General features: G+C 37.7%; 2 protein-coding genes and 1 pseudogene across 2 annotated transcripts in view; 1 reads left to right on the forward strand and 2 right to left on the reverse strand.

The window, feature by feature from the left end:
- Window positions 1-555: 555 nt before the first annotated feature.
- LOC134655813 (protein CLP1 homolog) lies at window positions 556-10,943 on the reverse strand. Its single transcript, XM_063511291.1, has 9 exons — window positions 10,713-10,943; window positions 10,456-10,617; window positions 9,468-9,687; window positions 8,709-8,879; window positions 7,920-8,008; window positions 7,042-7,143; window positions 5,492-5,623; window positions 1,533-1,714; window positions 556-805 (listed from the first exon to the last, which is right to left on the reverse strand). Exons 1-9 carry the CDS (start codon window positions 10,803-10,805, stop codon window positions 694-696), a joined length of 1,263 nt encoding a protein of 420 aa, XP_063367361.1. The 5' UTR covers window positions 10,806-10,943; the 3' UTR covers window positions 556-693.
- A 4,881-nt stretch (window positions 10,944-15,824) lies between these two features.
- LOC134656174 (U6 spliceosomal RNA) lies at window positions 15,825-15,923 on the reverse strand (annotated as a pseudogene).
- A 1,148-nt stretch (window positions 15,924-17,071) lies between these two features.
- Window positions 17,072-27,463, forward strand: part of LOC134656099 (transcription termination factor 2) — a 41,316-nt gene continuing 30,924 nt past the window's right edge. Inside the window, exons 1-7 of the mRNA XM_063511616.1 lie at window positions 17,072-17,282; window positions 17,791-17,856; window positions 18,380-18,445; window positions 19,037-19,492; window positions 20,112-20,278; window positions 21,456-22,223; window positions 26,325-26,528. Coding sequence (XP_063367686.1) covers window positions 17,105-17,282; window positions 17,791-17,856; window positions 18,380-18,445; window positions 19,037-19,492; window positions 20,112-20,278; window positions 21,456-22,223; window positions 26,325-26,528 — 1,905 coding nt within the window. The 5' untranslated portion in view covers window positions 17,072-17,104. The remainder of the gene's footprint in view (window positions 17,283-17,790; window positions 17,857-18,379; window positions 18,446-19,036; window positions 19,493-20,111; window positions 20,279-21,455; window positions 22,224-26,324; window positions 26,529-27,463) is intronic.

A 27,463-nucleotide genomic window follows, 5' to 3' on the forward strand; every position in this document is an offset into this window, starting at 1 on the left:
AATAACACATGTTGCTTCGAAATTTCATGAATTCAATTCAATACTAGTCTTCCTTTGTTTTCGTCGATACGCTAATAAATATTTTAATTATAAATTCGTCTTTTATTTAGGACATATTGAATAAAAAAAATAGTAAAATTTCATATTTATTTTATTACATCTTAGCAAATATAATTTATATACAGTCTTGTGGGTTTTAGATTTAGATCCTCACAGATCATATCAATGCTAAAACTAGGGCTCTATAATGGGAACTATGACATCACAATGTATCCGATTCGATCAATTTGTAAATCTTATTACTAGGGCATAAGGTCTACTTTAGCATAGCCTAATAATACATAGACGGCTAATCCGTCAGTACCGCTACTTGACACTAGATGTCGCAACAAACGAAAAGTGTATTGCTCAACAATTTCAACTCCTTGCGCTTGTAATATTAGTTGTAAATTCATTGTTCGTTTGTCGCGACACACATGACATCTAGCGATCTAGCATAAGTTGCGTTCTCGCGCGCGAGTCCATACTCAAATTCATGCTAGCAGATCTAGTGTCGTGCCATCTATGTATTATTAGTCTATGTCTTTAGGCCATTTGAGCATGTCTTTCGGTCTGAATTCCCACGATGTCCGTCCATATCTGGCGAATACGTCACCGCGAACATTCGCGGCGCGTTCGCCAGATGTGGACGTACTAATGGTTGTCCATGTACTGTAGTTCGGAGAGGAGTAACACAGTGTTGGGTAGTGGCCGCGGCTGCGGGGAGAGGATTGTGAGCATCTGGCGGTCCATGTCCACTGCGGTCCTGTAAAAAAAAACTTGGATTTAAATGAGCTAATATCAGTTTTCATCACACCAACTGGTAAAGGCTCTCTTGATTGTTCAAAAACTGATAGCAAAGTTGCTTTTTCTTCACATGTGAGGCAAAGTAATCAAATGCAAATTTTGAGTTGTTTTCTTATGTTTGCTGGTAGAAATGACTTTTAAAGGATAGGATAGGAACTTAGAGGATATAATCAAACTGAGACGCCTTGTCTGTAATTTTCTGTACAAAACAGTCTGCCGATTTTTGCGGGGGAGGGGAACGTCAAATGTATGCGTAACGTAAAAATAGTCATGTCAGATAAACGTCAGTCCATACATTGTGTATGACCGTTGGCCGCCTATTTTCGACAGAGGGGAAAGCCTGTTAATGGCTACTCCGTTTAGTTGTATCCTCCAAGGATAGGAAGGATATATCTAAAAATCAGTTTTTGTAATTTTTCAAAATCACCCATTGAGTTTTAAGACTTTAAAGCTATGCAAAGACTGACTTGTTGGTCCCACAGAGCCCCCGGTGATACTTACAGGGGCGTATTTACCCTAGGGCCATCCGGGCCATGGCCCGGGGCGCCAACCCTTAGGGGCGGCATGGGGCGGCATATATGCCGCCCCTAGTGGATTGCATTTTGTTTTTCTTCCTTGACTTCTGGGACGGCGAAACGTATTTGGCCCGGGGCGGCAAATTTCAAAATACGCCCCTGGATACTTACACACACACGATCCCTGCCAGGTTAGAGCAGGGCGCGTCATCGTCCGGGCCCGCGGCGAACGTGACGGCGAGCAGGCGGTGCGCGAGCGCGGGCGTGACGGTGACGGCGACCAGCTTCGTGAGCGCGTCCTCGGCGCGCATGCCCAGCGGCATGCACGAGTCGGGCAGCGACGGAGCGCCCACCTGCGACCAAACCGTTTGTTTATTAAATAAATAAATATTATAGGACATTCTTACACAGATTGACTAAGTCCCACAGTAAGCTCGAGAAGGCTTGTGTTGTGGGTACTCGGACAACGATATATATAATATACAAATTCATAAATAGATAGAAAACACCCAAGACCATAGACTAGGAATCCTCTAGACGGAGTTTAGAGCAATTATTTCATGTAACCGATGCTGCCAAAAATACTGGGGTGCGGGGGGACGAGGTGAGCGAATCCCGCGCCGTGATTGGTCCGTTCAAAGACACGGACCAATCACGGCACGGGATTGACTCGAAAATGGAGTAAAACTACCGTATAAGTGGCAGAGGGGGTAGCGTTACTATGCTCAGTCTAGAGGATGTCTTGTCTGTGCCCAAGACTCAGGAACAAATATCTGTGCTCATCACACAAATAAACGGCCTTACCGGGATTCGAACCCAGGACCGCGGCTTCACAGGCAGGGTCACTACCCACTAGGTCAGACCAGTCGTCAGATTAGATGTCAATTATTTGAACTTAACAACAATGGATCGCCATCTAGTGGTCTAAATCGAAAACCTAAATAGTAGATTGTTAACCTTGATGAAAGGCACTCATTTCTGCCGAGATAGTTTGGTGCTCGAACGCAGCGAGAGCGCCAATAGTCCGAGGCTGAAATGATGCTTTTCACTCGAGTTAAAAACTACTTTTCATTTCGAATACGAGGAAAGTAATTTGCATGTGATTTTAAAAACATGACTGAGTGTAAATTTTTATACTGTTTCTTGGTGGTACTTTGTATTAACAATTTAAGTAAAAAAATCGTTATTTATGGAATGGCGAGTTAAAAATCAGAATGAAAATTGTATAACGAATCCATTTAAAACCGAATACAAATCGTTTAATCGTTATCTACTGCAGAAACGTATCACTTTCTGCACAACTTTTAGAGCAACAATGGCTCTCTTTCAGAGCATGAGAAATGAAAATGGACATTTACACTTCGCGCCAATAAACGGGGACACCTGTGGTGCCCTCTACAGTTCATGTACGCGAAAGCGTATCAGCTCGGTACGTATACCTCCTAAGGTGGTTGAGCGAGATGTACACTGAAGTCTTGTGAGCGTCAGCTGTCGTTCCATTGGTAGATTAAGAACCATCATTATACGTAGAAAAATAGTACATTTCAATGCAAGTGTGAAAAGTGTGTTATTATAGTGCGTCAAGCAAATCTTGTCAGTACCAATGTACTGCAAATTAAAGTAGGGTAACACCATGTCAAAGAGCAGAATTGCGCTAAGAAAAGCAGCAATGTACATCGAACCAAAACGTGTTTATTTTTCCGCCCTTCATACGTCAGTTCGAGTGAATTATCATAACCTCAAATTTTAGTAATGTTTACCGTCAACGAGCATGATTGTACATTGTAGGCACCTTAGCTTTGCTTGAGGTCATGCATAATCTTGGTATTTAATGGTGACAGCAGAAATTTCTCTTGAAATAGAAACGATTCAGAATGTAAACAGTAAGATGATGGCTGTCATTCACGATCCACATTCCACAGATAACACACAGATGACACCCGATTTTGGAATTATTCGAACACAGTGTTGCTAACCCGCGATTTTTCAAATTTGCCGCCTTTTACTACTGACAAGATTTGGTTGATCCAGTATATTTACGAGTCCCAAGATGTCTTTTATGAGCCGTAGGCGAATAAAAGACACGGGACAAGTAAATAATAACACTTTCACACGTACATTGAACGACGTTTTTAAATACATTTGCGAAAAAATCACAATAAATCAAATATTAGTTACACGAGTACTTACAGTTACAGTTACGAATTTTCGCTTGAACTGGAATGATATTGTATATTATGTATATATTATTCAGCACTATAAACTACGTTCAGCATTGATTTACATTGCTAAAATTAATGACATTAACTCATTTCATACAAAACACTCTTAAAGTTGCAATTTAAGTTCATTATTTTGATACAACTAAATTTTAAGTGAAAATCACAGACCTAGAATCCGCTCGCGCTTGACAGACAGCTTAAGTGTGCGAAAGGGAAGCCATCACGTATATGAACATCCCATGAGTGCGAAAGAGTCGGACTACCAATGAGAAAACGTAACCACTTTTGAGTTTGACGACGGCCGCTGACGGCCAAGAGCGTATCCCGGTAATTTTCAAATTGAAAAATATACACGGATTAGGATGAAAAGTATTAAATAAAGTAATTCAGTGAAGATGGTGTCTTGTAGTGTGCTGGGTTGCAGTGTCACAGGGCCAAATAATCCAAGCAAATACTCATTTCAGAGGATTTATGATATTCCGAGCGAAATTTTCATAACGATATTTTGTCAAATTAGCAGCGTAAAAAGTGTAAGAAGCCGGTTTATACAGTTCATTATAAGTTTTTCTTCCTTTGTGTGCTAATATTTTATCATATTAGGCTATAATTTAAAATATTTTGTGTAAAAACATAATCTGTTACTTTACGCTAGGGCTTGACAAAATGTTCATATGACGGTATCGATAACTTGTCGGTATATCAATAGCTATGTAATTATTTCTTCACAAGACATCATTAAGATATTAGCTTTTATAACCGACTTGAAATAATAACGAATGTTATACCTTTTTGAAGGTGCTCATGTTTAGCAATAAATTTAAACTTCACTTTCCAACACAGTAAGAGTTACATTAAGATAAATCTGCAAGGATGTTGATAGCACATGCAGTGCAAGTGTTATTTATACGTCTTAATGTCGTAGAATTTTTACGTTTAAAATAACACATTTGAAAAAGTAGTCGATAAAGCAATCAAACATCGACAGATTATTAATATGCTGTAACTTGACATCACTATTTTTGATCTCACATAGATAATTTACGCACACACTTGCATTTCATTTTTGGTCACACTTTTGAAGATTGACAGTTGTTCTTGTTCATCTAATTATATGGTGAAAATAGCGAGCGTCGGTATGGCGCCGGTTTTACTTTTTAATTTTTTATTTTTTCTGTTAACGACAGCCAACGCGGCAATGATAGTTTTCCATTCAGCCAAATTATAAAAAAAGTTTTTTAGTGAAATATAGCTGGTCAACCAAATCTTGTCAGTAAAAAAAGGCGCGAAATTCAAATTTTCTATGGGACAATATCCCTTCGCGCCTACATTTTTCAAATTTGCCGCCTTTTTCTACTGTCAAGATCTGGTTGACCAAGTATATCGTATTATATAACATTTTATATATACATATATAATAACAAATAAATATTTACTTTATATCGTGTAACAATACTTTTTGTACGCATTATATGTCTAATATCAAAATAAAAATCATATAAAGTTTTTGATCATCCAAACTTTTTGGTGTGGACGTATCGATTACGGGCAGAATTAAATTTAAAAAAAATCGAAAAGTAAAAAGCACTAGTTCGCAAAAACACAACTTTGCGAACGCTAAACAGCTACTTAAAAGAGCACTTTTTGAGCAACTGTATTAAAAATTATATAAAGTTTTTGATCATCCAAACTTTTTGGTGTGGACGTATCGATTACGGTCAGAATTAAATTAAAAAAAAATCGATATGTAAAAAGCACTAGTTCGCAAAAACACAACTTTGCGAACGCTGAACAGCTACGTAAAATAGCACTTTTTGAGCAACTGTATTAAAAATATGTTTTTTTTTTATTCAATTTATTCTCCAGAAGACGGAGGCCAGACTATAATCTACAAAGCTTATAACTCAGTACCTTGTATATCTTGAGATCCTGGAACTTGACATCGAAAGAGTGCGGGTAGTAGGGCGTGCGCTTGCCGTAGAAGTACTCTCGTATGCGGCAGTCGCGGACCTCAGCGCGGGCTTGGCTCGAGCGTTCTACCACCTGCACAATATAAAATAAAAAAATATTAAAAATAAAATATTTTTATTGTCAAAAAACAAGTTACTAAGTGGGTTTTGAAGTCCCTGACTGAGCTAGGTAAAGACCTGTGTTACAGAAGTCAGTGTCCTCTCCTAGACAATAGAAACTATATAAGGAACATCGAATCTAGTATGACTTATTTACTACATTTCCCATTTTGTTTTTATTTTATATTTAAAGCAATTAAGTATAGGGCCTGTTTTGATACCAGAAAACAATGCCATTCTAATATGAGTGCATAGCAACTACATTATATATATATATACATATGGTGTGTGTGTGTGTGTGTGTGTGTGTGTGTGTGTGTGTGTGTGTGTGTGAGTATTCTAATGTAGGATGCTTTCAGTTTGATCATAGTCTAATGCCAGTAACCAGGACTTAAGTTTTCTCTTACACTCATGTTTAGGTAGGGGATAGATATTTAGAGTTTTGTTAATCTTATTATATATAAAGATGCTCATAAATAATTAGTACACAAAACAAGTAGATGGGTACATAACAGAAATACAGTTAGCAGCAAAAGTTAAAAAAAATACTACATCGGTGGCAAACAAGCATACGGGCCGCCTGATGGTAAGCAGTCACCGTAGCCTATGGACGAAATGATCATGACGCGACTTTATTGTTAAGAGAATAAGAGCGTGTCAAGGTAATTTTGAACACCTCGTCCGCTTAGCAACTTCTGCAACTGTGGTTTTATAGTTAGGTACCTATAAGTTCAACACAGTAAGGCCCGAGATACACTTGTAAGTTTTACTTACGTAAGTAGGGACAAAGGTATTTATTAGAATGAGATAACGATATTCATCTCTCATTCTGTAGTATAGCTGTACTTACGTAAGTTAAACTTACAAGTTTATCTTGGGCCTTAATGTTCATTGTTTGAAATTAAAATATACGAAGTATTTAAACTAATTAAATAAATTAATAAAAATAAATGTGTCACTGGCTGGTGTCACTGGATATTAGGATTATGTTGTAAATACACATGTAAATCTTATCATCATCTTCCTCGCGTTGTCCCAGCATTTTGCCACGGCTCATGGGAGCCTGGGGTCCGCTTGGCAACTAATCCCAGTAATTGGCGTGGGCACTAGTTTTTACGAAAGCGACTGCCATTTGACCTTCCAACCCAGAGGGTAAACTAGGCCCTTATTGGGATTAGTCCGGTTTCCTCACGATGTTTTCCTTCACCGAAAAGCGATTGGTAAATATCAAATGATATTTCGTAAATTAGTTCCGAAAAATCTCATTGGTACGAGCCGGGGTTCGAACCCGCGACCTCTGGATTGCAAGTCGCACGCTCTTACGGCTAGGCCACCAGCGCTTAACACATATAAATCTTATATTATGATAAAATAAATGAAAAACACACTCACCCCACCACTCTTTGGTAAGTAAACAACTTTGACGAACTTTGGCATGTCCCTTTTGAGCTCATTGTACAATCTCTCATTATCCAATACTAATATGACGTCGACCTGTGGAAAAACTATCGCTTTAATGCCATCTTAAACGCACCTAAAAACGTATCGAAATCGGTCCATCCGTTTGAGTGCTACGATGCCACAGACATTGGTGTCAAACGTATAACACCCCTCTATTTGCGTCGGGAGTTAAGCGGATTTACATTACGAAATTGGTGGCGTGAAATTCATTTCGTGACGTTGTTTTACCAACTGTTTCACGTGTAATTTAATATTAAGAAAGCAAATCAATTTCGTGCCCTGCGCGATTTTTTGGTGAAATTAGTCGCATCATGTAACTAATTTTGTAGTGTAAATGCGACGTGAAAAACTAGTGTCGCGAAAGTGCCTGCGCTGTGCGGACGTGTAGCTTCGATGCTGATGGGGTCACTGCGATACTGTGAATTTCACGACACTAATTATTTCACGAAATTACTTTCGCATATACCATATACTAACTACTTTCGTGAAATCGAGTTCAACATGCATGACACTCATTTCATAACGTAAATCCCGCTTTAACCTTTTCGACGCCGTGTCAAACACAAAAGATGTCACGCTTACGCCACGTCACCGAAGTGTCAAAACTGAAATTGAACTTTATGCATGTGCACATAGGTCTATGTTGCTCTGTGGTATGTGACCGATTAATCCGTCTTCGGCGTTGGACCTGCGGTGCTGTTATATCCGTCATTGGCGTCCAAAAGGTTAATGAGTCTTACCTCAAAAGGTTAATGAGTCTTACCTCAAAAGGTTAATGAGTTTTACCTCAAAAGGTTAATCAGTCTTACCTCAAAAGCCTGAGCGGCGTGCGTGAGCATCTTGTACCCCGCGCCCTTGATCCAGCCACATGTATTAATGATAACGCCTGATGTTGACGCTGGATGGACAAATAAACAATTATATAAGCAGTTATTGAGATCATTCACTCTCAACAGTCAACTAATATAATACTCATTGAGATCATTTTAATAAGTCCAAACACAAGGTTCAGTTGTTTTAATGCAGATTTTCTATGGCCACAGCTGTCAGGCGTGACTCACAAGTACCTACAAGTACATGCGGCCCACACCAATTTTGGTGTCTAGCCATAGTAGTTGCCGCGCACCGCTATGGAACGGACGCCTGCTCGCGCTTGCGCCACCTAGCGGTCATATCTGTCATAATAGAAGCGTTTTGTTTAGAGAGTGAATCTTCTGTACCTAGTACTATGATTTATTCTGTGCCTCTGGTCTTCATTATCAAATCAGCTTGATGGTACAATAATATTTGAATTGTCACCCAACATACAGTATGAAACTTAATATACAGAGTATGTGAAGTTACAGCTCAATCAAGTAATGGGAAGGCGGCCTAATATAGCTTGCAAGATTAGATTACAAACATACATACAATGGGACAGGTACAGCACCCCTGGCACATGAATAGCGCAACAGTATCTCGCGGCGAGATAGACTAGCCGTCTTTCTCTATGTTAATAAAAGAGGGACCGGTAGTCAAATATCTCGCCACAAGATACTGTCGCGCCAATCATGTGCTAGCCTGGCAGGTGAAATTAAATAAAAGCTCGTAAAAATTACCTTTCTTGTTATTCTCACATCTCTCAGCAATGACCTCAGCTAGCCTGGACACGATGGTATTGTAAAGCTCCAAGTTTTCTGAAGGTGACTTGTGCCCAAAGTGGTATACTAGAGGTGCCTGTTGACTGAAACCTTCTTCTATTGACGCTGGTCTTTCCACTAGTAGGGCTCCTGAAATTATATTTTTTCCAATAAGTAGTGTTGTTTGCAACACTAAAGTCAATTTTTTTATTCGGTAGACTGAAATGACAGTTAATAGTATGAAATGACATTTCATGTTCATACTATTAACTGTCATTTCAGTCTACCGAATAAAAAAATAGACTTTAAGGTGTGTGATTTTTTATATTAAATATATTAAAAACGGGTCACTCACGTATTTGAAGTCGAAAAACGCTCGACATATTTCACTCCGTACTGAGGAGTAGGTGTGATTTTTTGTTTAAAAATATATCCATTCCTCTATTTAGTCTATTTAAATGCAAAGGTTTCCTGTATATCCTCTAAATCTTAAGTCTTAGTTCCAGAAGATAACAAGACAAGTGATCAAGGTTGTGTATGTACCTTGTGAAACAAATATTTTTAGTACATAGTAATTTTTATGATAGTTCTAAATTTACAAATTATTTTTCACATGAAATTTGGTTAAGTATTCTATGTAAGTTCCTGGCTTCCTAATAAAGGTTTAACCTAGTGCAAAAAAGTTGCCAATAAATCTATTTGACATTCCTAATTTATATTTTCTTGGTACTAACTTACCAATAGTTCCAGGCACACTAATCTGCCCCTGTCCCACGTCCAAGTCCACATATATCGGTCTCCGGCCCATCCTCACAGCGTAGTTGAGCAGTATCCTCGTCAGTGTTGATTTACCGACGTCTCCGGGCCCCACGACCATGGTCACCGGGCCTCTGGTGTTCTCCTGCTCTGCTGCTACTCGCTGCTGCTCTAACGCTGCATGGACGTTTAGGTAGACAACCTAGGGAATTTAAATTGCAATATTTGTGCATGCCAATTTTCAGTGGGTTGATAAAATAACCTAATCAACTTTAGATGGTTTATTAGTGCATACAAACTTAATATACATAACTAGGAAAAAAAAAACATAATTAAATAACTAACCTACAAAACTTAAAAACTAAATCTAAAAATAAATAAAACTAAACTTAAAATAAATAATTACAAAATATCCCCCTGCGGAATGGTGCCATAGATACTGGCAGCATTTCCTCGCTGTATCGCAATACTTATTCTTTGTGCGAGGAAGCTGCCAGATCTACGGTCACCAGTGGCGTCAGCTATCCTACTTTAGACTACATAAAATGTTTGTAGGTTTGATCAGAGTTCACCTAAATATCATGTCATGTCATACCTATCTCTTGAGTTACACAATATATGTATGTGTATATGTAATGGTTGTGCAACCAACAAGCATAAGACATAACCAAATTTGTCTGGAATCCATCCCAATTGAGTTAGGTACAGTCGTCTACAAAGAGATGTATCCACTTTTTCACCTTACTGCCTTGTAATAAGGTGAAAAAGTGGATACATCTCTTTGTAGTCGACCCTACATAACTATTGATGATATTGCTAGGAATTGATTTAGGTATCTTGAACCAAAAGCATTCACAGGAAGTTGCTTACGAATTATTGTTTTAACTTTTAAGTTTTAATTGTTTACAATAGCAAAACATTTCTACTTGTAACAAAAACTAAAATAACAAGATGTGTCAAAATGATATACCATGGGGGTCTCTTTAGCTACGTAGCTGACTTCAGTCCGACCTCGCAGCTCCACCGTGCAGCCGTGCCACGTGAATACCGCAACTTTTGCTCCCGTATGGAACTCATAGGGCTTCCCTTTGACTAGCTCGGTACCAAACAGCTCCGCGTAACCGCTTTTTATCTACGCATTAAAAAAAACAAGGATATCATTATCAACCGGAATTAAGTTAGATCTCATTACAATGTACTGCTAATATAGATTTCGTATTGTATTACCTCCAAAACAACTTTCTCGTTCTTGGATTCGACTTCGAAACGAAGCTCCGAATCGGGGTCCAGTTTAAATTCCTGTAGTTGCACTTCAGTCATTTTAATTTCAACTAAAATTCAGGTAAAAGTTGAAAAGGTGGATATTTAGCCTACGTAATATATTTTGGGAATTTATTTTAAATCCTAGACAGAAATCTACAAGTGAAAACAACACAAACGTGACAAACCATTGACAAATGACAATGACAAACAAAAGTCAAATACAATGGTTGTCTTTTTTTTATTCAAAGGACGATGGACGATATAACGATGAACATTCAGTCACGTATGTTTGTTTGTCACTAATTATTCTGACTTAACAATTATTGACGAAACCATACTTTGATATCTTTCCCGACCATTTAAATTTCTGATTATTCCAGTGAGTTAATTGCAACAAATCTTTATCATTATTAGATTCTGAAAAGTAACCTACATACGTTAATCGAAACGCAATTATTTCGAAGGTTTTCAGTGCACTTTGAGTGCACTGACAAAACGCTTTTCGCTTATTGACAGCGTTTTACACAAAAATAAAACGCTAATTAAATAACTTACCATATTCGGAACCTAAAGTAATATATTGAGAGTGGCAACACTGTAGTTAGTCGTATTGTCCTATTCTAGCATATACGTCCATCTCTCTCCCACACCCCCACCACTTCAGGCAGTTGCGTTTGACAATTTTGACAGTTAGAAACAAACGCAAATTACCTAGTCATTGTCTCAAAATTATACATATTTACACCAGGCAGGATTAAAACTTTAGGTTCCGAATATGGTAAGTTATTTAATTAGCGTTTTATTTTTGTGTAAAACGCTGTCATTAAACAACTGTACCGATATTCGGAACCTAAAGTAATATATTGAGACGTGTTTGTTATCGCCTGGTGGTGGGAAGACGCCAAGCCAATGTGATTATACATGTACTTACATATTATGTATATGTAATATTATTATATTAGGAGTGTTTAATTAATTAATTAATTATGTAGTACACCCTTTATTTTAATACATGTGAGGAGAGAGGTATTTAGTAAAGCATACAATTTTATATACCATTATATTATGATACCAACTTTCCATTTTATATACGTATTTAATGTAGGTACTTATAAATTTTCAACGAAAATAAGTGAGTCACCACAAGGGTGCTATAGTACTTAATTATATGTATGTGAAACTATGTAAAAGAAGATAAGTCAGTCTACTCTTCAGGGAGCATACAACATCTGTGATATGGAGTGATGTAATTAAAATATGAAAAGATAAAAATCATAAAGTACTCGAGTAGTTTTTATTTATAACTCCCAATTATTGACAAATTTGATAATAATTATCTAGTAAGGTAAGCAGTTGCAGGATATAACGAGGACAAGACCTTTCTTATTTCCAGAATCCCTCAGGATTAAGTAGACGAATATTTTAAATATTCGTTATATCACTATCACTACCCACAAAGTTAATATTGGGTAGGTAGTTAATAAAATGTCATAGGGAATACTTTTAATGATTTTACTGAATTCTTTTAATGACTGTGAGCCAGTGTGAGCTATTTATTTGGTTATAGCTATAAAATGCATTTAATCGTTTGTACGCTTTACTAACGCGAACGCGAGCTAATGGACCTAAACAAACCTTACTTAAAATTGTGAAGGTTACTTTGAGAGCTTAAGCCATATCATAATACTCATGTGGGCACTAGTTACGACGCTTTTTGGTGCTCTTGGCGTTCAAATGGTAAATGTAGAATTGCCACAGAGCTTTATCAATGATATTTGTATAGGTGCAGCTCATTCTGCTTATATTCATGTTTAGCTATCATCAAGTGACCTTAATTGTACTCATTATTGTCTATATATGCAGTATGAGTAGTTTACCTTATCTGGTGCCTACTAGTAGACATAAACTTGATTGTTTCTGAACGCTAAAGTGGCTTAATTTATGTAAACCATTCATAGACATAGCTTAATTCTGAATATTCAGTCTTCTCTTTCCAGATTAAGAATAAGGTACTTAATTCGAAACCTTAGCTCATCGCATATGTGTTTTTAACCAAAATGATAATTTGTGTTTATTTTGTGATTTTACATTATTTGCAATAACTGTGCGGAACCATGGGGTCCCCGACCTTTTGCCGGGCACCCGTGGGCCCAAAGCCAACAGCGCAGATGCCGTTTAAGAGGAACCTATTTTATCCAATGCTAGGGTAGGTAATTGTAACTTTTTGATATCAAATATACGCAGAATAGTCAATTATTTTGTATTCTGAAATGCATATAATATTACTGGATTTGGGCCAGTGTGCTTTTGTATACTATATCTCTGGCCTACTATATAGGCTAGTCTATTAACATCCCGCCTCCTGGAAGGCAGTATACAGACTTCTTAGAAATATTCACGGTAGTGCTAAGAGTGTGGACCTGGTTTTCCGACACTTGACTGCATGAGATTATTTTTCAGGTCTCGAGCAAGAAGGGTGCCTAGATAGGTTGAGGTCCTCAACTTGTGGATTTGGTAGGAGCAAGACACAGACGGGGTGTAAATTAGTTAATCCACCATGTTTCAAGAGATTCATGTGCATTCATGCCTTCAGGTTACACTGTAGAGACAGACTAACACTTTGGCAGAGTTTTGCTAACATATAATAAATGATTGCATTTGTTTGGGTGTACAATTACATGTTCCACACCAAAAACATAATTATTTATATATTTCAATCTATTTTTGAAAGGTTTGCGTTTCAAAATAGCTTCGCCTTTTCGCAAGGCGTGCTCCTGTTCCCCTATTTTATTGTGCAAAGCGAACAGTATCACAATGCTATAATTTTGTATAAATTGAGAACTAGAGGGTCATGCCCTAGACGTGACCGCCCAGAAACTGTGCTAGAACCGTTCGTGCAAACCATTCAGTCACTATTTTTAAAAACCTTTTGTAGTGGGTACATTCCACGGTCTTAAATTTATTAAACGTGTAGTATCAAACTATGACAAGTCATGATAAGTGAAATAAGTGATAACAGTGTCTGGTCCGTGCATAGAAGCACTTGCCCTTGAGGCTAGGGCATGGGTAGTTTATTATAAACTTAATTCGTGCATAGGAGCACTTACGATACAGGTGGTTTAAAACTTCCAGGGTCACAATACAGACACAAGGGTGTAAAATACATAATTCATAAACGCCCGTTAGGCCAGTTTTGTATATTTTATTTCAAACATGCTTGTGCAGCACCGCCAGCACATGATAATTTTCCTAATATACCATGGCAGTCAGGGATATAATAATTATGTAAAAAGGTAGGTAACCTTGGTCATGTCGTGTACATAGGTAGGTACTCGTAAACATGTTAACTGAAAGACAAGTGCTCTCCAGCCAAATATAATTTATGCAACTGTGAGCTGCTCTTACATTGGGATCATATGTATTTATTTCTAGTCTGTCATATTGTAGCAGGCCTAGACTTCAAAGGTTTTTAGATATTTATAGGGCCGTTAAACGGACCCTTTGTACACCTTGAGCAGGCTGTTTGTTTCACACCATGGGTATATATTGTAAACATAGCTTATTTCAGAATGGAATCGTAAGCTCTGTCGTGTCGTGAGCTTACCGAGCCTGATTTAATTAGAGTCCACAGATTGTATGGACCTTGGAGGATTGACCACTCCTTATTCTAATTATCACTATTCTGCCTGGGCTTATAGTCAAAATTAGGTGACTAAATCTCTTAGTATTATCTATGCCACCCAAGTTATGAGGCTTAGCGCCTCCAGACCACAATTTTATATTAGGGTGCAAAGATTTTTTCATCTTTAAAATAAAAATGAGTCGAGATAGGCCTGGAATCTTAGGTTTTTATTTTACCTATTATAATTTTAGAAATGTTATGTAAATGGAAAGCAGTTTTCACTTTTACCACAGTTAATTAGCCCAATTTTGGGTTTAGCCAATAGGGTGTTCGGGACCCTTGAAATAGATTGGTAAACAAAAATGAAAACTCTAATAACGAAGCCTTGCCTATTTCGACTGATTTTTACCCAAAACATTATTTTAAACCATTTTTACTTTCTCTAAAAAGAGATATTTACAACTTAATCTTTGTAATATTTTTGTGATTGTGGTCTACTCGCACGCCTGTGTTATGACCATATCATTTATATTTCTGTGAATATGTCTGACGTGCCTTGCGCAGGCTTACATAGGTTATAATATCATCATCAATAACTTGACGTCAGTTTGTGAACGAATCAAAGATTCTTTTGGCACACCTTACGCAGGTGTAAACATGGCAGCCTTGCGCAGGTTTAGATAGGTACATAATATATTGGTTTCACCACAAATAACTTGACGTTAGTTTGTGAACGAATCAAAGATTCTTTTGGCACACCTTACGCAGGTGTAAACATGGCAGCCTTGCGCAGGTTTAGATAGGTACATAATATATTGGTTTCATCACAAATAACTTGACGTTAGTTTGTGAACGAATAAAAGATTCTCTTAGGCGCACCTTAGCAGGTGGAATCATAACAAACGTAAGTTTAAGAATAAGTATCATTCAAATCAAATACCCTGAGTTTATGGGTAATATTCCCTAAGTTGCGGGTTCCTTGCTCGACAAGGTGAAAGGCTTTACGCAGGCTTTAACAGGCACTTTTAGAAAGTGTCATTCACGGTGACGCGCAGATTTGCCAAAACTAAACTTTAACTCTACAGTTAACTAATATAATTTGACAATATGAACCAAACCATGCGTCTTCGTCAATGAATCAATCTAAAGATTCCCGTATCGTTAATGCCCTTCCATGTCACAGGCTTCCGATTTTATTTGAAACGTTTAATTTAAGTGTACTATTTATGTAGGTAGGTAAGTAGGCTTAAGAATTGACCCTCTTGTATGTAGTTACTTATAGAATTAATAATCAAGTTATTCAAATTCAAAATAACACAAGCACATATAGCACCTACATGCAAGAGTTCTTTTCCTTAACCTTTTAAGCTGTAAGTACCTGCTAAGTTATATATTTAAGTAGGTACCTACCTACATAAATCAAAGATCTAGTTGGAGAGATATAAGTTGGTAGATACAGAGTGAAATACTTCACGAATTCGCATGTCATTCTTGCGCAGAGCCATGCTAATCTCTCTCTATGTCAGATTTAAGTTTATGTACTGCCGAAGTACTCACTTTCCACAAAAATAAATGCAATGTTTGCGATGTAGGTTTGTTCGTTACCTTGTGTCCCTTAGAGCGGAAATATCGTCGACTCCTATTCGGGTACACGTTATTTATCAGCAAGTTTATTACCAAAAAATTAATTTTGCAATATTATATTAACCCGGAACGGGATAAAAAGATAAATTGCTGATAGATACTTGGACAGACAAAAAAAAACCTACACGTCTATAAGCTTCTACTTTAATACGTAGGTTCTACGTAACACGTATTAACTATCCGATCCATTCGTATTCGAAAACACAAATCACTTGAAAGGGTATACCTCCACACATCACCATTTAAGTATTATATAATTTCAACCGTTATTATACACACACAAAGATTTAAACTAACAAGACTCGGAAGAGACTTAATAAAATTAAATTATAATGGTGACACGTGCACGCTTTACCAGCTCGATGTGTTTTCTACCATGTGTTTTAGTATTTTCATTGGCATAGCCACGGTGCGCGCAGGCAGCCTTTGAAAACACTTGCACATCACTATTCCGGATCATTTTTATTTGCTAGATAGTTTAACGGACAACTAAATTTAAATATTTATTTCGAACGGCAAAAGCCGTTAGAAACTGTTTTTCAATATAGTCAGCTAAACTGGGGTACAAATTCAAAAACTCACCAGCAGTTTAGCTTCACGACCTTCCAGATGGAAAAACAGCAAGCCAATGACTAGGTAATTTGCGTTTGTTTCTAACTGTCAAAATTGTCAAACGCAACTGCCTGAAGTGGTGGGGGTGTGGGAGAGAGATGGACGTATATGCTAGAATAGGACAATACGACTAACTACAGTGTTGCCACTCTCAATATATTACTTTAGGTTCCGAATATCGGTACAGTTGTTTAATTTGCATAATTATTATACCAATTAAATGCATAATAATGTTATTAATCTGTTGCATTTTTCCATTTTATATAATTATAAGTTACTGAAATTAAAAGTTTGCAAATATTTGTTATTATTTTTAAATAAGAGTTTGAAAAAGTTAACCTTTAAAATATTATGCAAAGGAATATCGAAACGCGGACAACGACATTTCATTTCAAAATAATATTTTGCAATGGAAATGGAATATAGATTTGTGTTAGTAAAATAAAATAACATTGTTATCCTAATTTTGGTCACAAAAATGGAGAATTCATTTTTTGAATACCGAGATAAGTCGTTAGAGGAAGTAGAAAGTGATTCAGATACTGACATTATCGAAGAAAGTGTTCTCGAAGACTTGATGCCAAAAACTCCTATGAAAACTCCCATGCGAAATAACCACACGGTTGTACCTGATTCAGAGGAATCTCTTGTTTACGGTAGGTAGAAATCAATTATTTTCTGTTGGACTTATAGTAATTTATAACAATACATAATTTTGAACAGTTAATACACTACACACATGCCTATTTACTTTTGTACCTTGTGAAAAATTTGGTTCATATTTTTAGTTTGTTGTGCAATATATCAATTCAATTTTTACTGTATCTACTTCACTCAACTTTAGACACAGTGTATTCGTAAACTAACAAATAAAAGGTTGGAAATGGTTAAAAAGTTTAACATTGTGACAGTAATGGGTTGTGGTGGAAGTATAACATAAGCTGGCATATTTCCTGCTTTTTTTTAGTACCTATATGAAGTACTTATGAGATTAGATTGCAAGGCTCATGTTTTACTATATTTTGAATATCTGATACTTATAAAAGTTGCAATTTTACACAAGAGAGCAGTTATTAATTTATCATTGTGAAAAGGTGATTTAAAAAATTATAACATGCATTTAATCTAACTAAACTGTATTGTTACTGTTGAATTTATTTACAGATGGCTCGGACGATGAAAAAGACACCCCCCAGGCTTCCAAAAGTGTGGTAGGGAGCAGTGATGATGGTAACATATTTTTATTTATTTATTTATTTAATATTTATATTTATTAGTAAATTCATGGTTAGGATGGTAAAGAGAAGTTTGAAGAGATTGTGCTATAGTTTCTCTTAAGCCCTGTCTCCATATCGCGCGGCAAACCATCGAACATTGAACATTGGCTCGCGCGGCAGCCGCGCGCAATGGATACCGGGTGCATCGAGTTGGCTCGCGCGGCAGCCCGGTATCTATTGCGCGCGGCTGCCGTGCGAGCCAATGTTCGATGGTTTGCCGCGCGATATGGAGATGGGGCTTTAAATGTCTGAGTACATGTCTTTTAGTTGGGCTTAAATAAAAATAATAATTTAACACATGTTTTTACCATATTTCTATAACTAAAATGCTACTGTTTTAAATAATCTAACTAAACTTTGATGCATATATTATTGTTATATTTATTTACAAGTGTTGTTATTTTATTTATTTATACAAGGAATTCCAACAGCTATGAAATATTTGTTTAATATTTTATTGTTCTTTTTATTTACAGATGGATCAGAAGATGAAAAAGACACCCCTCAGGCTCCCAAAAATGTTGTAATGAGCAGTGATGATGGTAATCTTTATTTTCATTAGTAGGGTGGATCAACTATTTCTTGTTGTTATTCTGTCCGGTCAGCCAAGAGACAGTAGTAGCATAGTTTGTTGGAAGACATTGTCCACCACCTTCTTCTGACACGCTTGGTAGACGACCCTCAATGGAAAGGGTTCATAAGTACCACAAAGAAGCGTGTTTGGTGAATTTAAATGCCTAAAAATCGGGTTTTAGAGTGACCAAGGAGAACGTAACCATCATGGCAACGAGTGACAAGAAAAAGTTGATTCACCCAGTAAATTCATGGTTAGGATGGTAAAGAGTGTTAGTGACATTACTTTAAAGAGATTTTGCTATAGTTTCTCTTAAAAGTCTGTGTTCAAACAGTAACACTCCTAACTGTACATTGTTCAACCTTATTTCACAAGGCATAAGGTCCATCGATGTACAGTTAACAGTGTGGGTGATGGGACATGCTCTATCTTACATTTAGAAACTTAATTTTATCTCTTAAAGACAAGAAAATGCCCAAATTTTGTGCAAATTGATTGCATGTGAAGGCCCTTTGGCTCACAGCGCACAGTTGCTGTTAAAACTAATTACTTTTCACAGAGGAAGTCTCACCAGAACTGGTGCCCAAACGTCGTCCACCTATCCGCCCGAAATCCCTGAACACCACAACAGACTCTCCCATCATCCGCAGAGTCAAGAAGCGCATGGTTGTTGACTCTGACTCTGACAACTCCATAATTCTTGATAAAGCCGAGAAAAGCAAAATGAAATGTCTGAAAGATACACCGTTAAAGATTGATGGTGGGAAAGGTAAAATAAATGATAGCGAGGAAAGCGGTGACGATACTATAGAAGATAGTGAAACTTTTATGATTGACCAAGGGAAAGGTGATGGTGATGAAAGTGATTATGATGCTAGGGATGTAAAGAAGATTGACAATGATAAAGCCAGCGACTATAATTTTACCGATGATAATGATGAAAGTGATTCTAGTCATGATGAAGATATGGAGCAGGGTGATGACAAAGACGATGGCAGTGAAAGTGATGATGATGGTAAATATATTAATTTAGTATTTTTAACCCCCAACGCAGTTAGACGCCAATCTGCGTCTGTGGCATTGTAGCTCTCAAACGGCGGGACCGATTTAGATTTAGATTCGGTTTTTTACGTGAAAGCTAGTTTCATTGCAGTGGTTCTTAGCTATGTTTGAAAAAAATCAATACAGCAGTTTGAAGAGTATCAGCTCTTTGTCAAAATGACTTTAGATCCCAACAAAAAAATCTATAGTTTAGTTTCTAATGATATTACTGATAAAATATTTTTTATTTTATTTATTAGTGTTTTTTTGCTGCGGGGATTTGTTAATTTATTTATTTATTGCTATTTAGGTATTATTTATAGTTTTAGTTAATACTTGTGGTTTGTTCTTTGCAATATTTAATAATCAAACTGAGGAACTAGATCATCTCAGCGATCTATCAACAATTGCCATCTTGGCTAAGGGTGGTATTCTATCTGTCCAATATGTTTGTCTAATCTCATGGCGTCTCACTCTCTCACAAGCAAAATGTGAGACAAAACACACATTGAACAAAGAAATTGGACAAGTGGAGGTGGAATCCCATATATCGGCGATATCCCATGACAATAAATAATTTCTTATTCTTAAAGGCGCCAAAGTCGGTGAGGAAAGGGCTGACCATAATGGGGAAGATGATGATGATGAAGGTCCTAACGAGGACCTGATGGTGATGTCGCGCGCGACAAGAATGAGTATTATGGGGATAATACCGAAAGATGACGAAAGTGACGAGTCGGACTTTATCGAGACTGATGAGGTAAGTACCATCGCCCACACGGGATCCCCAATGACCTTCGATCTGAATCCCTTAGACTTCTAATGTTTTTTGTAGCTTATCATATTAACCAGGGATGTTGCGGATGCAGATTTTTTGACATCCGCGGATGCGGATGCGGATGCGGATTTTTAAAGGCTCACATCCGCGGATGCGGATGCGGATGCGGATTTTTAAAGGCTCACATCCGCGGATGCGGATGCGGATGCGGATGTCAAGATTAGGTACTTAGAAAACGTCAAATATTACATTTTTAGTATTTTTTTATTAAAAAAAACCAAACGTTTAGTATTTGAGCAAGAATATAGGTGCGTTATATTTAATAAACAGTAACTTGGCCGACTTTTCTGGATCTAGACGATTTCGTTAGAGGTAATGACGAAATTACCTAGCACTTACGCCGCCGCTAAGACGTTCCTGTACCGACTTGTTCGACATCCGCATCCGCATAAGCTCCGCATCGATTTTATGCGGATGCGGATGCGGATGTTGAAAATAAAGCGGATGTTCCGCGGTTGCGGATGCCGATGCGGATGTTCGCAACATCCCTGATATTAACAGCAACGGCTTTAAGCAATATAGTAGCCCATATTTACTTCAAAGTTCATAGTCTTCGAGATATTTGGCATCAATCGTCTGACAATTACATGTAAACTGAGCTATTTCTTACTTTACTGCCCTATGGTGCTAATTTCCGCCCTAGTGCGGTAACTGCTCGCAATAGGTGCACATGTCGAAAATTTAAAGGGACATTACTGTAAAACGTTGTACAATACACGTGCTAAAAGGTAATTCGCAACTCGTGTCTATTTTTTTTTTTTATTTTTTTTTTTTTTTTTTACTTTATTAGGTACACTAAACAGACATCGTACAATATCATGGGTAATACAATTGTACATTATGGCTTAAATCTAGCACGAGATCCAAAACAAGTGTACACAGCATGTTTTACAATTTAGCGGAAGTATTACAAACTAATTAACACCATAGGTATTATAGCTACAGTGAAAAATATCAGAGAAGAAAAAACTATCTAAACATTACAATATAAATTTAAAACACTTCCTTCGGTCGTGTTTCATATTATCGCTACTCATTGCGAATTTCCTACTTTTCGCACTTGTATTGTAATGTACTAATACTGACCACTGTATTCCAGAGCGTAAAACGTAGCATCGGAGACTCTACAGAAAGCTTGAACGACCTACCCGCTGATATCCCAACAACCAGAATACCTCTGGCTGAATCCACCCGCCGAGCCACAGGAATGAACCTGTCACCTCTAGAAGAAGCCGGTCTTGACAGCAACTCAGATTTACCAGAAGTCGACAGAACCACTCGGACACCACACAAGGCAAAACCAAAACCGTTGACTCCAGTAAGAGACTCCTTACAAGATAATAATGATCATTCAGAAATGGACTCCGCACCTCCTGAAGAAGATCTTCAAGACAGTGACTCCGATTTACCAGAAGTTAATATAACCACCCGGACACCGCATAAGCCAAGAACACCGAAACCTTTGACACCAGTAAAGACGTCAGACGATTCAGACAAAAATGATGATTCCGTGTTAACCTGCTCACCAATACAGAGCCCTTTGCGTGATGTCACTGCAGATTTTAACAATTCCCCAAAATTACCCAAAAATACACTTAAAGACAAAAAATTTAAAAATTTACCAGAAATTGATGATAATACTTATTACGACGGAGAAGTTACAGTGGTTGACGATGGTTTTGAGAAACCAAAAAGTAAAAGTAAAATGGCGAAACCAAAAATTAGGAATACTTACTATGACGGTGAAGTGACAGTTGTGGAGGAAGCGGGGAGAGCGGGGAAGGTGAATGTTGGTGAAGATGAAGATGTGGCTGTGATCGAGTCCGTGCCTGAGGTCATCATGCTGAGCAGTGATGAGGACGATGAGGTAAGTACTAGAGATGCACCGGATATCCGGTTACTATCCGGTATCCGGCCTATCCGGCCACTATTTTAGTATCCGGCCGGATACCGGATAGTGACCTACTATCCGGCCGGATACCGGATAGTAAAATTAACACATTTTGGGGTAAAAAATGGAATCTAAAAAACAGTCACGGTCATAATCGAATCAGTATATTCTTTTAATACAATATTAACTTAATATTTTCTTTAATAAAACAATTTTAATTAAGTTTGATGATCATTAAAAAAACGAGTTATTTGTCTTTAATATTGGAAATCCATCAAAGGCAAATTGTGACAGGTACGTAATGACATGATAAAACTCGTTACGATCCTAGAAATGTGTCCGCGCGAACGTTCACTACGAAACAGGTCGAAACCTGCACGACGCGCAACTGGAAAACTCAAAATATAGGTATAGTACCGCCGGCCAAATACCCGGCGGCCGGATACCGGATATTCGGCCAGTGTCCAGGCCGGATATCCGGTATCCGGCCAAACTACTATCCGTTGCATCTCTAGTAAGTACTGTTAGGATTAATGTATAAAAAGTTTTTTAATAAGTTTTTTACGGGAAACTCTGCGTAGGGGGCGCCACTTCCACAAACGAGAGAATCGAAATTTTGTTATCTAACCTCTCTATGACTCTTGCATATTCGAGCGATAAAGACGCAGAAAGCTGAGTTTCGATTTCGCGTTGCTGACACAACTGTGTCACTGTGACAACTTGTCAAAAAACGGTTTAAGGCACAGTATGTATAAGTTACTCTATGGTTTACGAATGTTTACGATGGGTGCTAGTGCTGCACTCTGGCGGCAGAATATTGCAGTAATACCCTATTAACGCAACTTAAACGCACCTTAAGTATTTTTTTTACAAAATATAAGATGGGTCATAAAAAAATATTAGCTTATGAAATTTAAGTTTTCCCACGCGCACTTCACACACAGTTAATACCACAACATACAAATGAAAAATTTCAAAATCTGTACCAGAATTTTACCAATATTAATATAACTAGATTTCCATAGGTCCTTTACTTTCCACAATAACTATGTATTACCTACATTGTATATTACCTACTACGAGTATGCTGTATGCTGCCATTTGGAATATTTTCGCATTTAAACTGATGAGTGCACCCAAGTGTTAAACCTGCTATTGAAAAACTCCTTTGAATATCATTTAGATTAGAGGGTAGATAGTTTTTGCTCAACTAAAAAGCCGTCTTAAAATGGAAGGTAGTCCGAAAATTAGTAACGGATAAAAAGCGAATGTGATAACGTGGCGAACTTCTAATTTATAATATTAATTTAATTTTTATTTAGTGTTAATCCTGTGACATCAATATATTTATTCAAGTCTATTTATGTTGACGTTATAGTGTGAATAAGATACGATGCCTAGGAAATCTCCGGACACGGTAATTTTTGTTTTTACTTTTTAGCTAATTTTCACGTATTGAGACTTCCGATTGATCTCGAACTTTTTAGTGATTTGCGTAATATTCGATTAAATTAATCGAACTGCTTGTTTATATATATATTTAGGGGATTTCGGAAACGGCTCTAACGTTTTCAATAAATTTCAATGGGTTTTCGGGGCAGAAAAATCGATCTAGCTAATAGGTCTTATTTCTGGGAAAACGCGCATTTTTGAGTTTTTATATGTTTTCCGAGCAAGTCTCCCAGATATATTAACTCTTATATCACATGTATAATTGCTACAAGGGTTTGCGATATTAATCTATTTTCAGATTCCGAATATTACGAATTGGGATGACCGAATATTTAGGATATCCGCTTAGCTAACTTAATTACCACCTCCCGAGAAAAAATACTGTAGTCTATAGACTACAAGCTATAACTAAGCTAATAGCTTAAGATGAGAGTGGAGGACCCGCGCGATTTCGCCTTTTCATATAAACGTAGTCCTCATTTTCCTCTCAGAATATCAACATTATTGAAAATATTTTGACACAATTCATTGTATATCAACCACAGCGATAGCTAACCTACAGTTAGGAGCATTTCAAAATTTGTATGATACATATCTGTTTTTCGCTGCTAATTTTTACAACTAGTCAAAAAATCGAAAAAAAAAGTCAAACGTAGGCGTGTAGCTATATACGAGGGGCGTTCAAAATATTCTCGGTATTGATATCTTACGACCTCTTCTAAAATTTCTTTCGTTACTGGCCGCTAAGGTTTATTCATTGACATTAAAAAAAAGTATAATTCGAACCGAGATAGTCTTTTGTTTTTCTGCAATTGCTGAACAAACATGAACATCATGTGCGAATTGACAATGTTAACTAAATTAGAACATCGATGCGTGATAAAATTCTTGACAAAACAGGGTAAAAATCAAAAAACCATAAAAGAGGAAATGGATTGTGTTTACCGTGAGTCTGCTCCTTCTTTATCTACCATTCAAAAGTGGTCAAGCGAGTTTAAACGCGGAAGGGAGAGTATTGAAGATGACCCTAGACCTGGCCGGCCTGTAGTAGCTACTTCACAAGAAAATATTGATAAAGTGGAAAAACTTATATTGGAAGATGGTCGAGTGAAGGTAAAATCTATAGCACAAGTAACCAATCTCTCTATTGGTACCGTACATGATATTATACATGACCATCTTAATATGTCAAAAGTAAGTGCAAGATGGGTTCCGCGAATGCTGACTCGGCTTCAAAAAGACATGCGTGTAGCTTGTTGTTCCGATTTTATTGACCTGTGCGGTGAAAATCCTGATGAGGTGCTGCAAAGAATAGTTACTGGAGATGAAACCTGGGTTCATCATTATGATCCAGAGAGTAAACAAGAGTCCATGCAGTGGCACATTAAGGGTTCAGCTCATCCCAAGAAGATCAAGGTCATCCCTTCAGCTGGCAAGGTCATGGCCACGATATTTTGGGATTGTGAAGGAGTATTACTAATCGATTATAAAGAAAAAGGTGTAAATATCACAGGACAGTACTACGCTAACATTCTACGTCAATTAAAGGATGTAATTAAAGAAAAGAGGCGAGGAAAGTTAACCAAAGGTATTCTGCTTCTGCATGACAACGCCCCCGTCCATACTGCTCATATTGCCAAGGCAGCTATTGTTGAATGTGGGTTTAAAACTGTTACTCACCTACCGTATAGTCCGGACTTAGCCCCCAGCGACTTCTTTTTGCTCCCCAATCTTAAAAAGGATCTGCGTGGAAATAAATTTTCTGACGATGAAGCATTGAAGGCGGCAGTGGAGGAGCATGATTACACGAAAGATAAAAAATATTTTTACGAGGGATTAAAAAAAAAATTGATCGATCTTTTAAGTGTATGAACATAGGGGGGGAGTATATTGAAAAATAAAAATATCAAACTTTTCGTACTTGTTTGTTTTCATTCTCATACCGAGAATATTTTGAACACCCCTCGTACATTCAATTTTGTAAAAATATTTTCCATTATGTCAAATTGTCAATATCCAGAGAGGAAAATGGGGACTACGTTTGCACGGAGAAACGGCCACCCCCTTTCCTCTTAACTCATTGTCTATCTATAGTTGCCAAAAAATATACACAATTAGCCACTTGTCTGGGACGCTACCTGCGTAGATAGTTAGATACCCTAGCGCCGTCCCATATTCCAAGCACCAAAGTTGGCGCTGGTGCGGCCGCATCCTCAGCCGAAAGCCTCAAACGTCGTAAATATACGACACTAGGTAGTAGCTACATATTTGCGGCGTTTGGGGTGGAAACCCTGGGGCCGTGGGGACCTAGCGCGCGTAGCCTCTATAAGGAGCTGTCTAAGCGCCTTTATTATAGAGGTTTCTGGTGACCATCGGGATGGCCAATATTTTGCCCAGCGGATCAGCATTGCCATCTAAAGTCTATTTTTTTATTCGGTAGACTGATATGACAGTTAATAGTATGAAATGACATTTCATGTTCATACTATTAACTGTCATTTCAGTCTACCGAATAAAAAAATAGACTTTAGTGGGACAATGCGGCCAGCCTTCTGGGCACCCGACCGAGCGACTACGACTTAGGCCAAATTTTTTACACAATTTCATCGGTAATATTGCTTCCAGTTATCCGCCCCAAAGGCCACCGTCAAAACTTCCCCGAAGTCAAAAACTTCTCCAAAGCCGAAGCCAGGCAAGCGCGACAACACCATGCACCAGTACCTGCCTCCGCCCAGCTACCCAAACCAAGTGGAGTACGTGCAGAAACATCAGCTCGACAACGAACTTAGCAAGCTCAATGGCATGCAAGGGGACTTGCAAAACATCAGGGTATGTTATATTATTACTAGGTTTTATTTAACTTGCAATCATCATCATCACCTCATCACAATTTTAAGAGCCTGGCTCTTGTCGGTGGAGTAATCGCCATTCTGTTCTCTCTGCCACTGTTTTGAGCTGATACGTCACTTGCAATGTTTGTACTTATTGCGATTGCGCTGTCTACACGGCTTCGTCGAATGACCAAGATAACGGGGTCTACTTAATTGTAAAAGGCTGCACACACAAATGTTCCAAATAAATTAAAAAATATATATTTATGAAGTTAACTTCATAAACAACATTAAGTTTTGTGCTTTTTTAGGGTTCCGTGCCTCAGAAGGAAATAAACGGAACCCTTATGGGATCACTCGTGCGTCTGTCTGTCTTTATCAGGGATGTTGCGAATATCCGCATCCGCATCCGCAACCGCGGAACTTCCGCATTATTTTCAACATCCGCATCCGCATAAAATCGATGCGGATTTAATGCGGATGCGGATGTGGAACAGGTCGGTACAGGAACGTCTTAGCATCGGCGTAAGTGCTAGACTGCTAGGTAATTTATTAATTAACCAAAAAAACCTATTAAAAATGAGCAGTCAAGCGTGAGTGGGACTTAATGTACGGAACCCTTGGAACGCGACTCCGACTCGCACTTGGCCGGTTTTTGAAATAAAAATTACTAAAATGTAATATTTGACGTTTTTTATGGTACTATCTTGACATCCGCATCCGCATCCGCATCCGCGGATGTGAGCCTTTAAAAATCCGCATCCGCATCCGCATCCGCGGATGTCAAAAAATCTGCATCCGCAACATCCCTGGTCTTTATCTCCGAAACTATTGTGTCTAAAATTTTGAAAAAAAAATACACAAAATAGTTCTTTACCTACGAGGGGTATTCAAAATATTCTCGGTATGAGAATGAAAACAAACAAGTACGAA

The sequence above is a fragment of the Cydia amplana genome, chromosome 17 (genome assembly GCF_948474715.1).
Source record: "Cydia amplana chromosome 17, ilCydAmpl1.1, whole genome shotgun sequence".
NCBI lineage: Eukaryota > Metazoa > Arthropoda > Insecta > Lepidoptera > Tortricidae > Cydia > Cydia amplana.

Bases quoted from the DNA above. Each gene is read 5' to 3' on its own strand.
- LOC134655813 (XM_063511291.1), bottom strand. From the start codon at position 10,805: ATGACTGAAGTGCAACTACAGGAATTTAAACTGGACCCCGATTCGGAG. The intron at 10,618-10,712 runs GTAATACAATAC...TTTAATGCGTAG, and splicing joins ACGAGAAAGTTGTTTTGGAG to ATAAAAAGCGGTTACGCGGA. The intron at 8,880-9,467 runs GTAAGTTAGTAC...ATATAATTTCAG, and splicing joins TAGTGTGCCTGGAACTATTG to GAGCCCTACTAGTGGAAAGA.